Source organism: Marmota monax, unplaced genomic scaffold (genome assembly GCF_021218885.2).
Source record: "Marmota monax isolate L192 unplaced genomic scaffold, Marmota_monax_Labrador192_F-V1.1 WCK01_AAM20220418_F8-fsc01808, whole genome shotgun sequence".
Lineage (NCBI taxonomy): Eukaryota > Metazoa > Chordata > Mammalia > Rodentia > Sciuridae > Marmota > Marmota monax.
In genome coordinates, this window is record NW_026692415.1 from 27,354 (window position 1) to 40,914 (window position 13,561).

General features: G+C 41.4%; 1 protein-coding gene across 1 annotated transcript in view; it reads right to left on the minus strand.

The window, feature by feature from the left end:
- LOC124091556 (dual specificity tyrosine-phosphorylation-regulated kinase 4-like) overlaps positions 1-7,314 on the minus strand; it is a gene marked incomplete at its 5' end in the record, with an annotated part of 33,969 nt that extends 26,655 nt beyond the window's left edge. The window contains 5 exon segments of the mRNA XM_058578724.1: positions 132-268; positions 2,766-2,929; positions 5,525-5,595; positions 6,350-6,492; positions 7,172-7,314. Of these exon segments, the coding sequence (XP_058434707.1) occupies positions 132-268; positions 2,766-2,929; positions 5,525-5,595; positions 6,350-6,492; positions 7,172-7,314 (658 nt within the window).
- Between the last annotated feature and the right edge of the window lie 6,247 nt (positions 7,315-13,561).

Here is a 13,561-nt window from a genome sequence, read left to right on the forward strand (position 1 = left end):
AGAGAAATAGGAAAGGGAGAATGAAGAGAAATATAAGAGGAAGAGGCAGAGGCAGAAAGGTTTGGAGTCCTGAAGCAGCTAGAAGCCAGGCAATCCATCTTCTATGGCCTATGTCATCCATGGAGCCACACCTCTTTTTGTTCCTGATGATTTTCAGGGCCATCAACTCATTGTTTTTGTGATCCAAGCACTTGGCCACCTGTCCAAAGGACCCTTTTCCAATCGTCTCCAGAACCTCGTAGCGGTAGGCAATGTGGTCATGCAGGACCTGCAGAAGCCAGGCCAGAGGTGAGGAAAAGAGCCAGACCCTAGGGCCCTTGGATCCCCATCCCTAGATCATGGGTCACTCCTTGGAGGGGAGTGGTTCTGAACTCCCACCCTTCTTTCTGTTACTGTAGTGATTAGGTGATCTCCTGGATCCAAGACCACCCATGTGGTGCCAGGGGCAGTTAGTTCCACAGGCTCCATCCATGTCAAGCAGGGAAAAGAACATTAGTTAGTCTTTGGAAATGTTGGGTGCTAGTCCCAGCCCTTTGGTTTCCTGCATGTCTTTCTTGGGACCTAAAAAGTAAGGGGGCTGGATAAAACTGAAAGTTCTTTCTATTTTGGACATTTCATGACTCTTCAAGTTCAACATCAGCTCCCTTTTAGGGGAGTTCTATCTCTGACCCTTGATGTGCCTCTATCAATCAGAGAAGGCTTTATGCCTGTTCTGTTCCTTCCTGACCAGATTTGTTCCTCTCTTATACTTATTCATATTTAGTCCCCTTCTGAAGTTAATACAGACTTCTTGGTGAGAGTAATATTTTCTAAGAGCCAGAATCACCCATGACTATCCTTGTGCAAGAAACCAGGTGTTTAGTTAAAACCACAGGAAATTTTCCATTAAAGACTTGAGCTAGGTGGCTTCAAATAAGTCACTTATGTACTCTGAGCTAGAGTGACCGCATCTGTGAAGATGAAGATGAGAATCTGGATAAGATGATTTCTAAGGTCATCAGGCTCTTGATCTCAGCTTTCTACAATTACACATGAATTTGAAAGAGGTGAGGGATGAGCATGTACAAGTTTTCAGGTTGGTTTGTGACTGTGTGTTTGAGGATAAAGGATTATTCACAAAGAAGAATCAACACCATAAATTTGAGCATGTAAAACATTTTACTGATACATCAGAGAGGGTTAGTCTAGACTAAAAGGTCTTTCATGAAAATGGGACAGAATCTGCACAAATTTGGCATATATTTTTCAAGCATTTACATTTATCTTCTTCATGTCATCAGTTTGGTTGCCTCATAATTATTGGCTTACATGTCAACTTGGACTTTGGTTGTGCTTACTTGACTCATGATAGTTCCCTTTGTATTTTCAGAGTCTAATAGATTCCAAGCTTATGACAGGTGCTCAGTAAATAATTTTACAATTAACATTTGTTGTGAGAATGTAGCTATCATTTGTTTAGGAATTATATATTTGTGTATATGCTGGAATAAAATAGGAATAAAAATTGGAGCTTACAGAGAATGCACATTATCCCTCTCTCCCCATGCAAATCATACTTCTCTAAGATTTGGGACTAAAGAACTGAGTTCCAGTGAATTCCCATAAAGGTAGTATTGACACCCCAGCTAATTTCTTAGAGACTCTAGACTCAGGTAGGGCAAAGCAAAGGAAGGAGCAAGGAGTGAGGGGTTGTGGACATGTGGTTGAATTGGAGAAAATGTTTATATTGAAGATTCTTAACCAAGGACCCATTAATGCCCCAAAGCATTGCACATACATAGCTTAATGTTTCTGGGATGAAGATACTCAAAGGGATCCTTGACCTAAAATTGTTAAAAACCAGGGTTCTAGATGAAGAGTGAGTGATAAAATCACATCCTTGCTTCTTAGAAGTGTTACCTAAGGACCTGTGGTATAGGCTTCACCAAGATGCTTTTCAGAAATGCAAAATCTCAGATCCCACCCCAGACCTGCTAAACACAAATCTGCACCTGAACAGAAACCCAAAGTGATTTGTGTGCACAGTCAAACTTGAGAAACATGATGTTAAGAAAATTTATCTCTTCTATGAAGCCCTCAAAGATTCATATCCTAAAACCAAATTGTGATGGAATTTCCAGAAGTAGGAAAGTGCAGACAGCTCACAGCCTGGTGGACTAAGTGTCACTCATGCAGGCATCCTCAGAAGAGGGGGTCACTGTCCAGATTTCATCCTCAGGCGAGAAAGAGGCATTACCCTGGGATCCCCAGAGGTACAGTCAGAAAAAGAGGAGTCTCTGCAATCAATTTTTGAAAAATGGAATGAAGTAAAGCACTGTGCACGAGGGACACTACAGTGACAAAAACTATTCTTATCTGTGGAGGGAATGACATCTGCTATAAAACACAAAAGGAGCCATGAATAGGCTTGTGTGGAGGAGACAAAAAGGGAGATTGAGGGGCAAGTGCATCTTACTCCAGTCTGATCTTTTCCAAGGGGTCCAGGACAGTGCAAGAGAATAGCCTGTGAGAGTTCACTCAGGATGCAAACTTGTTATCCCAAATACCCTTGAAGAAAATCACCATTCTGTTAGAAGATTTTGCATACTAAATTTCATGTTTAAACAAGGTGTTTATTTGGTTTAGCACTCATTAGCATCTGTTGGAATGTCTAGTTCCTGTCATCTCAACACAAAACATTATAAAATATCCCCTTTTGCTTTCCTTTCCATACTCTCTGTTGCACCCAAGCCACCTGAGGTCACCATGACCTCCTCCCTCATCACCTTCAGATAGGAGCCATGTTCATCATCAAAACTTGTCTTGCTGAATTTCTCTGGAGCCACATTGAGTTTCTCAGCATCAAGCCCCAGGGACCATAGCTCTGTGTAGACCAGGATTTCACTTTGCTCATAAGGAGACAGCTTACTCTTAAAATTCTTTAGGGCTTCTATGTGAAAAAACCGGATAATTGTTAGTTAAGTTGAGGCAACAAGGGTATTACCGAAAGTGCAGATGATGTGATATCTTTTCTAGTTCATGAGCCTTTTCCTCAAATAGGTGGTTTCTTAAAGATAATGCATGGAGAATATTCCCACGAGGAAATATAACAAGGATAAATGCCAAGGTTTTGGAACTATTTTAAAAAATTCAATATGACAACACAAACATAAGGGAAAAGAGAATTTAGTGCCCCAAGAGCTATGGGTTGCTGCAAAATATGAATTATTATTATTATCATTATTATTATAAATATTTAAAATAATAAGTCCAGAAGTAAAGCCTATAACAATAGTGTACCATTAAGGTGATATTTGTCCAAGTTCATGTGGAATCAGGTCAGACAAATAGTTTATTTTGAGAAGGTTTGAAAACTACAAGTTTTCTGGACCAGGCAGGTGACATAAAAGCAACTTTAAAAGTCCAGTGGTATAGTCCAAGGAGAAGGATAGCTGGGTCAAACTAACAGTGGTTCTAGTCCCAGATTTCCAAGGAATCTCCATACTGCTTTCTAAATTGGCTGTATCAATTTGCAGTCCCACCAGTAACGTATGAGTGTACCTTTTTTAAAAAACAGCATACTATAGGAACACAGCCACATCCATGTTTATAGCAGCACAATTCACAATAGCTAAACTGTGGAGTCAACCTAGATGCTCTTCAGTGGATGAATGGATAAAAAAAATGTGGCATATATACACAATGGAATTTTACTCAGCAATAAAAGAGAATAAAATCATGGCATTTACAGGTAAATGGATGGCATTGGAGAAGATAATGCTAAGTGAAGTTAGCCAATCCCCAAAAAACAAATGCTGAATGTTTTCTCTGATATAAGGAGGCAGACTCATAGTGGGGTAAGGAGGGGGAGCATGGGAGGATTAGATGAATTCTAGATAGGGGAGAGGGGTGGGAGGGAAAGGGAGAGGGCAGGGGATTAGCAAGGTGGTGGAACATGATGGACATCATTATCCAAAGTACATGTATGAAGACTCAAATTGGGTGTTAATATACTTTATATATAAACAGATATGAAAAACTGTGGTATATAAGAATTGTAATGCAAAAAAGTACATGTATAAAAGCATGAATTGGCATGAACATACTCTATATACAAAGATATGAAACATTGTGCTCTATATGTAATGCACTTCTCTATCGTGTATTTAAAAAAAATAAAATCAATAAAACTAAAAAAAAAAGAAAAAAGAAAAAAAGTCCTGTGGTTACTCCCACTCTGGCCTGCAGGGGAGCCAGCTAATACTTCAAACCATAGAGGAAATGCTTGTTAGTGCCTCTCTAATCTACATGAGACAGATCACATGAGCGTTTGTGTTAGGGCAAGGGGGGCCAGGTGGGGAGTGAGATTCACACTTGAATAAAATGAAGAGTACTCAGAGACAGGAAGCCAGGATCAGGGTAGGAGGCACCATGTTATTTGACAAACTGCTGAAAAGTTGAACTGTGAGGAGAAAGAAAGAAAAAAAGACATAGAGCACAAGGCCACTGTCTTCATATACCCGAAGAGCAGTCATGTCAAAGCTAAATAAGGCATGTTCCTTGCCCAAAGGACAAAATCAGGACCCAAGATAGAAGGAGGCAGATACCATCTCTGTAAAGGCAGAATGAACTCAGAACTGAAATCATCTCCTGGCAGGAGGGTCACTCCTGAGATCATTTAAAAAGGACAACAATTTCAACTTCAGCACTGTGGCAGAAAAGCTGTGAGCAGTGGACAGTGTTGGCATATGGTAAGTGCTAAGTGGACTTTGGTTCTCTTCCTTTGAATCCTAAGAGGTCATGAAATCTCTGAACTTCGTGAGGAGTGTAGCTCCTGCCAGAAGACTGTGTGTGATCTTTCAGACCTCACAATAGACAATTACCCAGGCTTAATCTGGCAGGCTCCACAGAGGCAGCTGTCTTCCCACACCAGACTTGGTCCACAGCCTGAGCTTGTAGTCTCTGACCAGAGCTGCAGCTGAGGACCAAATTCTCCTGGCAGGCGACTGATTCTCTAAGGCATCTGAGTCTGTCTAACCCAGAAGGCCCCACTCAGAGCCCTCTATTGGAGACCCAGCTGAGGCCTGCCTCAAGCACCTCTGCCAAGACCCCCTTGTCAAGAGAAAGGCAGAATTTTCAGGACACTTTACTTTCAGTATTCTGGACTTGTCCACTCCTAGCTCCTCCCCACTCACTTTCCTCTGTTCCTAAGTCCGTAAAATGACAGAAGTCTTTCGTTGGGGCTCCCCAGGCAGTGAGACAGTGCCCTCTGTCTGCACTAATGCATCTGACGCTTACCTTGAATAGTTCCAAGGTAGGTAATAGAACAGTGTGATGCTGGTACTTCCTCTTACCCAACCTCTTGTTTATACTGTTTCAGTAAGAGGGTAAAGGCTTAACTTCTTTCATTTTGATTTGTAGCCTTAGTTGACTACTCCAACATATGGCCACTAGGCCCTCTCCAGGTCAGCTCAGCTCTTAACACTGACCCCCCCCCCCCCAACCACCGCCTATGCTGCTACTGCCCACCCCACCAGTGTCATACCTGCTGCTGTCAGAGGCACCTTGTGCTTCTTTGGTGGTTTCTCTTCTACCTTGTGTTCATGAGTCTTCATGCTAGGGTGGAAAGGTGCTTCTAAAGCCTTGTACTCAGAAGCTTACTACTGTGCGTTTGAATTTCTTGTCCAAGGAAAGAAATTGGTAATAAAGAACTACTTCAACTTCTTCTGGGGGACATAAACTATTTATATGCCCCAAAACACTCACATCCAGACAGGATTTGTCCTACCTTTCCAGGGAGAAAACAGTAGTTAAGAGACAGTAGGTTTTCTCCACCTTTCTCCCAAAGGAAGTATCTAATTCTCATCTCATGCCCCAGGAGACATGCACATTAGAGCATACAGTTGACAACCCCAGGGGTGTGTCACTGTAGAAAGAGATGAGAACAGTTTTTATCATTGCTCTTGAGGAGGCCAGCTCCTAACTAGATAAAGTAACTTGCTTAAGGACATGTAAACTTGAATTTATATAACAACACCTCTTACGACTTTCCTACATAGTATCTTATTGGGTCCCTATAAAAAAACGGTAGATGACATGGAAGGAAAACAAGATTTTGTTTTCTTCTATCATTTATACACCACAACTTCATTTTTCCTTTAGTCAATGAATCATCCCTGACAACTCCCTAAAGGCCCACTTTGTAGGTAAGAGAAAGTAAAATGCATATTTACCCAAGTTCATATTCAGTACAAAGAGTGAGAAAAGGACTTGAACCCAACTCTTTAGCTGCTACTCCTTTCCCCCACCTTCCTGGACTTTTCTAGATGTGGTTCTGAACTGAAGCTAGGTCTTTCACCTGTCTGCTCAGGAGCATGCCCACTGCCCTGTACTTACCCGGGACAGCACACCAGGCTTCAGCAGAATTTTGTTGCTGATGTGTGGGAGGTTGATCACATTCTTCTTCTCCTTGGTATCCATAAAAGGGAGTGAAGTAATGTTGGTGTTTGTACCCTACAGAAAGAGAAATTGGATAAGGTATAGAAACCTCAGATAAGAAAATTCTCCAGAGGTCATTTCTTCTAGACTCCTCCCCACAACAAGGATGAGCCTAAACCCAGATTCTTGGAGGGGAAAAAAAAAGAAGATTCCAGGGAGCAGAGTAATCAAGCACACAGGATCTGGGGTTGACTCCCCATTCCACCACTCACTAGCTGTAGACACTGAATGGGTCACACTGATTCTTTCTCTCAGCCTTAATTATTTCATCACTCTCAAAAATGGGACCTACCTCATAGCTTTTGTGAAACTATGTAGAGTATTCCATAAGTGATAGCCATTATTATTCTCATTCCAGTATTTTACCTTCCAAACATGGGGAAGGCCTTTTTTGCTATACAATGCAAATCTTTCTTGATGCAACAAAAACTCCCATTTCCTCTACGGCTACGTTATAGACTTGACCTTCTCACTTGGGTCACTGCCCTCCTACATTGATTGATTAACTGATTGGGAAAGAGATAATCTAACTATCAACAAATAGCCATGTTTAAAACTGTGTGGAGAGAAGCATGGTGATATGGATAAAGGGCTCTCATTGTCATGCTGAGTTGGCCAAAAGTGCCTGTAAAAAGCTATTTCTTCCATCCACTGCCCTCGTCCTTTCCTAAAGTCACTAACCAACACTTCCTACCTTATGCAAATGTCGGGTCATTTTGAGGTTCCTGATCTTGGAGGGTGGCTTCCGGACTTGAGCCAAAGGCTTATATTCAACCTGAGTCAAGTAGAAGAAAAGTGTAATAAGGTCCCAAGCCACCTGGACCTTTATTTCATTTCCTTACAATAAGCAAGGTATACTTGAAGCCAGCTTTCCTGATCCCAAGCTAGGAAGAGTTCAAAGAAGCTCAAAGAAGTACTCAATGCATGAAATGAATTACTACCCACAAATAATCTTTCCAGAAGTGCTAATGATGGATCCACTTGTCTTATGATTTTCACACCTTAAAAAATCAATATATGCTTTCTTCCAACACAATCTTAACCAGCATCCTTGTAGATGGTAAGGAATAGAAGTAGAGCTAATGTTATCTTGCTCTTTAGGAAAGAAAATGCTCTTAGTCTTGCCCAGAACTCAAAATGCCCAAAGATGCCTTAGTGGAACCTGCCAGGACACAGGTGCCCAGCCTGAATACCAGTGCTCTCATCAGAAAGGCTTCACATCTAGAAAGGGGTAGAGAGGAAAAGACCACAATCTTAGAACAATTTTTTCCAAGGTAGTAAGCACACCACAGGGGTAGGTGACATAATTCTGTGCAGGATGCAGATAGACAATCACCCAATGGCTATGCATTTATTTTGCTATCCATTTGAAAAACTATAAGAAGCACTTTAAGCATGTGATTTTTGCAGTTGTTATTACTTAGGATGAAATCAAAATTCAAGTAAAAAAATAAAAGGGAGCATGAGATATGGCAAAAATTATGAAGGCAGCACTGAAATAACTAAAGTTTAGCAAACAGCCTTCAGTTTGAACACAAGTTCTGTTCTTTGAAACAAAACTTAGAATTCTCTTTCTTCCAGACCTTCCCTAGAGACCTGAAGGAAGCACATCTAAAGCTGAGATACAGGGGGCCAGACCCTTTTAAATTGGCAACTGAGGTACAACATTTATTGTCCTTTAGCACAGCTGAGTCCTCCACAGAGCGGTACTGATGGGGGCATTTAGAATATTCGGTCTTGACCTCCTGGAATATGAAGGTAATCTGAGGGAGAGAAGATTTCACAGAGCACGGGCCATGGTCTCAGACCACGTTGGTTTATTTGCTAATGTGCACCACATGCAGATGTGGTTATCTATGAATAGACTGTGATGATATCTGAGGAAATATTGCAATTGTGAATCCAACTTCTCATTAAGTAGGTTTACGAATATTAAAACTCGGAGGTATCAGCAGTAACAACAAGCTGGCATTGAGGATGCAATGGAGAGACCAACAGGTGAATGGAAAGTACATCAACAAAATACAGCCCAGACTAAATATCAGACAAAAGACATCAGTGAGTGTCAAGTGTCGATAAAAAAAAAAAAAGGAAGATACCACCATAAATGCAATGAGCCCAGGAGGAGGGGAAAGGGACTTCTGGAATGCACGGGGCTTGGTCTAGACTGAGAGGAAGGGAAGACGATATGCTCATTAGGAGAAGCAACAGTATCCAGGCATGCTCCAGGGGTCTCCACTGCTCAGAAAGGATAAGCTGGAGCACAGGGTTGGCTGTGGGTTGCAGAAGCATTGAAAGCTAGGCTAAGAAACTTGGTCTTATCCTATGGGAAAATGTGAACCACTGAAGGTTTGTACGGTATGTGCAAAGCAAAGCCATCCTTCAGAAAGATTCCTTCAGCAGCTGTGTGGCATGACAATACTCAAGGGCATGAACTTGGAAGTCACACTCTTTCATTTTGAATCCAGTTCCACTATTCATTAATTATCTGAATTTGGACGAGTCATTAACTTCTCCTCCTATTACTCGAGGATATTATCATTAACAAGCTCATAAGGTTGTTGTGAGGAAGAATGACTTTAATGTGTGCACAACACTTCAACTAGTGCCTTGAATGTGAATGAGTGATAGAGTTCAATTTTCCTCATTTGCAAAATGCAGAAAGTGATCTGTGCTCATTTCCCATGAAATTGATGGAGGATGAACAAGATGGCTAAAGGAGCTATGATGCTTAACTTGACAAAAGAATAAAACAAAAGAGAAATTCTCATAGATTAACATTATGGTAACTGTCATATACATATATTGGAAATGAACAATTAAGAAGTAGACAGCAGCTGGGCGGGGTGGCAAATGCCTGTAATCCCAGGAGCTCAGGAGGCTGAGGCAGGAGAATCTCGAGTTCAAAACCAGCCTCAGCAATATCAAGGCACCAAGCAACTCAGTGAGACCCTGTCTCTAAATAAAATATAGAACAGAGCTGGGGATATGGCTCAGTGGCTGAGTGCCCCTGAGTTCAATCTCTGGTGCCCATCCCCCCAAAAAGTTGAAGGCAGATGGTAGAAACCAGGTTTCTCTTTGTTGGAATGGAAATTTATGGATCAGAAAAGTCTGATCAATATTACCATCATGTTATAATGGACTATAATTGTAGATATAGCTCATGTTTAAGTTAATATAGATACAGATGGCTACGTGTAGAAATATTTATGTATATGTGTGCACGTGTGTGCACATGTCCAGGTGGCTTGGGATAAAGCCCTGTCAAGAAAAGTTTAAGAAAATGTCAGAGCCAAGAGGAGACTAAAGAGACATGTCAACTAAATGTAATACGGGATCCTGGAACAGACAAAGGACATTAGGTAGAAATTAAGGAAACCTGCATGAAGTATAGAGTTTGGTTAATTATGACATATCAATATTGGTTCATTATTTATAACAAATGCACTATGAGATATAAATAATAAAGAAAACTGGGTAGATGGTGGGGAGTAGTGTGTGGAAACTTTTATATCTCTCTTTTTTTTTTTTGGTAAATCTAAGACTATTCTAAAAATTAGTCTTTTATTAAAACAAAACTCCTATAGGAAGGGCAATGTCAGAAGGGCTGCCACTTATGATATAGTACAAATTTCTTCTACGTGGTTCAAAGGACAGAATCAGGTCAAAGTGTGGGAATTATAGGGAAGTAAATGGAAATTTATGGATCAGAAAAGTCAAATCAATATTACCATCATGTTATAATGAACTATAATTGGAGAAATGTCTGGTTCAATAAAATGAAGAATTTTATAAAATTTAGAGTTGCACATAAAAGGTAGGAATCTCTCTGAAGCATTGACTTTCCCATCAGGTGGAATCCACCTGATGATCATCTGTGCAAAATGTGTATGGAATGGGAGTCTGGGCAAGATGTAATCTACAAAGTCCTATCAGTTTGTAAGATTTATTCAAGTGACTTCCGGATGTGTGTCTTAAGAGCTTTCTTCCGTTTGGATTTTCAGTGTCCTCCAAAGGCCCATGTGTTGAAGGTTTAGTCTCTAGCCTAAGGTACTCCTGGGAGTTGGAACCTTTCAGAACCTGGCCTCCTTCCATTTCTCTCTTTAATGTTCCAGCTGCCATGAGACGAGAAGCTTTGTTCTAACACATGCTCCCCACTATGATGTTCTGCCTTGCCACAGGCCCAAAGCAAGAGGGACAAGCTACCATGGACTGAAATCCTCTAAAATTCTGAGGCCAAAATCAATCTTTTCCTCCTTATATGATTATCTCAGTTGTTTTGTCATAATAGCAGAAAGCTTGCCAACACAAACTTTATCTTTCCTCTCATAGAACCAAAGCTGCAATCTATTGAACAGAGCCGTGCTTCCCAACCTTTGACACATCATGACACATACAGAAAAAAATTTAATACTTGTACAGCAACAAGGGTCAAGACAGGAGGCAACTCACAGCCAGGGGTTCCAGCTGCCCCAGGTCTAACCAAGCCACCCCCCCAGGATGGGTGGCTTCTACATCTCTGCACCCCATCTCCCATACTCAGATAACAATATGTTGTTGTGCAAGATTATGAGCTTGGTGACTCTGTTTCCTGCAGTTTCTCCAAGAGGCACACAGTATCCCATCACAACACTACATTCTACCATGGAAGGAAGAAGAGGGTGTGATCTCCCATATTCATAGTAAAATGCCACCTTTCTTTCAGACAGTGAATTTTGGTGTCATTGTCCTTTGGCCCTGCACTGATTTCTAAGTCAATGCAACAGGAGTCTCTTTAATAGTCTCTGTATCTACATTTGAACTCTCCTGTGTAAAAAAGACTTTATTCACAGGGGCACATGGCAAAGTTGGGGCTTCCAGTGCAGCCCATGAACTGTGGCTGGATTCTGGGAAATAAGAAAGGGCACTAGGGAGCTGATAGAGCCTTTTCCACTTCTCTGTGTGCATCGCTGTTCTTAGAAGTTTCCAAAACAGCCAGAAGTCAACTGTAAAGCTCCTTGATTTCCCAAACCTTTTATATAAATATGCACTGCTTTTATAATTTAAAAATCCTATTATTTAAAGACAAAAGGGCCAAATATGGTGGCGCAGGACTCTGGGAGGCTGAGGCAGGAGGATCCCAAGTTCAAGGCCAACCCCAGCAATACAGCAAACCCTGTTTCAAAATAAAAGATTTAAAAAAAATGACGGGGTCATGTGGCTCAGTGATAAAATTCCTCTGAGTTCAATACCCAGTACCGAAAAATAAAAATAAAAACAAAAGGTATTACAACAGGTAATTATCAAAGGTTCAAATCAATGATGGGGCAGGAGGTACTCTGGGCAACTGAGAGCCTAGATAGAGTGGATTAGATTATAGAAGAGGACAGTGAGGAACCTGGGCGGGAGAACCTGGGAGGATAGAACAGGAGATGCTGGCTGAGGTTGTTAAGATTCTCCCCACTAGAGGCCCTCATTTAAATTTGAGGCCTCCTCTGTTGTCTCTATCTGTGCTTCCCATAGCCAGGTCATGGACCCACAGGGACTGGACACCACACGAAAATGCAAGTAATTGGCTGATCCGAGCCTGGAGTTTCTTGTCCTGACCCAGGGCCCCTCCTCGCCTCTCTCCTGTCTGTTTTCTGAGCTAGCTGGCTAGTTCTCACTAGGCCAGGCACTTAGGTTCTCACACTTATTTTGTTTTCTCAGACAAAACCTTAAACCGTGGCAGGTGGCAGATTCTATCTGCTGCTTTATAAAAGCCAGCTCACCTTTCTCAAATAGAAGCTGCGTTCAATTTAAAAGCTAATTAGGAGAAAGGTGGGAAATTGAAACCAGCTTCTCCCCCCACCCCTCACCTGTCATTTATGTAAAATAGCTGCAAAGTTGCCAAACTGATCTAGTTACCAGCTCCTGTGATCAAGAGTCCTTCTTCCTACCTCAAGGATTTTTCCAGCAAACACCTCCCTTCTACCTCTCTGAGCCAGAAGGATGCATGGAATCGCAGGGTTAGGATGGACCTTGGGGATGCATTCATTCTCAACATACTCACTGAGCTCGCCCATGTGCCAGTCAGTCACTAGGTTAAGCACAGAAATTACATGGACCTGACTCCCTAGTGGTGGAGACCAGAGGCTCCCCAAGTGAGTTCTATGCAGCCAGATTTGGGAAGCACATTCTAATGGAATCCCCTTTGTTTTCCGTTATGCCACTGATGTTTATGTAGCCTTTCTAATTATTTTTTAATTTTTTAAATTTATATATGACAGTAGAATGCATTACAATTCTTATTACACATATAGATCACAATTTTTCATATCTCTGGTTGTACACAAAGTATGTTCACACCAATTTGTGTCTTCATACATGTACTTTGGATAATATCCATCACATTCCACCATCATTTCTAACCCCATGCCCACTCCCTTGTCCTCCCACCCCTCTGCCCTATCTAGAGTTTGTCTATTCCTTTCATGTTCCCCCTCCCTACTCCACTATGAATCAGCTTCCTTATATCAGAGAAAACACTCAGTATTTGGTTTTGGGGGATTGGCTAACTTCACTTAGCATTATCTTCTCTAACTCCATCCATTTACCTACAAATGCCATGATTTTATTCTTTTTATTGCTTAGTTATATTCCAGTGTGTATATATGCCACATTTTATCCATTCATCTATTGAAGGGCATCTAGGTTGGTTCCACAGTTTAGGTATTGTGAATTGTTCTGCTATAAACATTACAGGCTGTGTCCCTGTAATATGCTGTTTTTAAGTCCTTTGGGTGTAGCCCGAGGAGAGGGATAGCAAGGTCAAATGGTGGTTCCATTCCTAATTTTCCAAGAAATCTCCATACTGTTTTCCATAATGGCTGCATCAATTTGCAGTCCCACCAGCAATGTATGAGTGTACCTTTTCCCCCACATCCTCACCAACACTTATTGTTGTTTGTATTCATAATAGCTGCCATTCTTTTTATGAATTATTTATCTCCTCCCACAAGATTCTATGGCAATGAACATTAGGCCCTACATGATATGCCAATCCTGGAACATCAAAAGCAGTCAGTCCCTCTGGATGTCTCACATAGGGGTCCCCCAGGTGTCA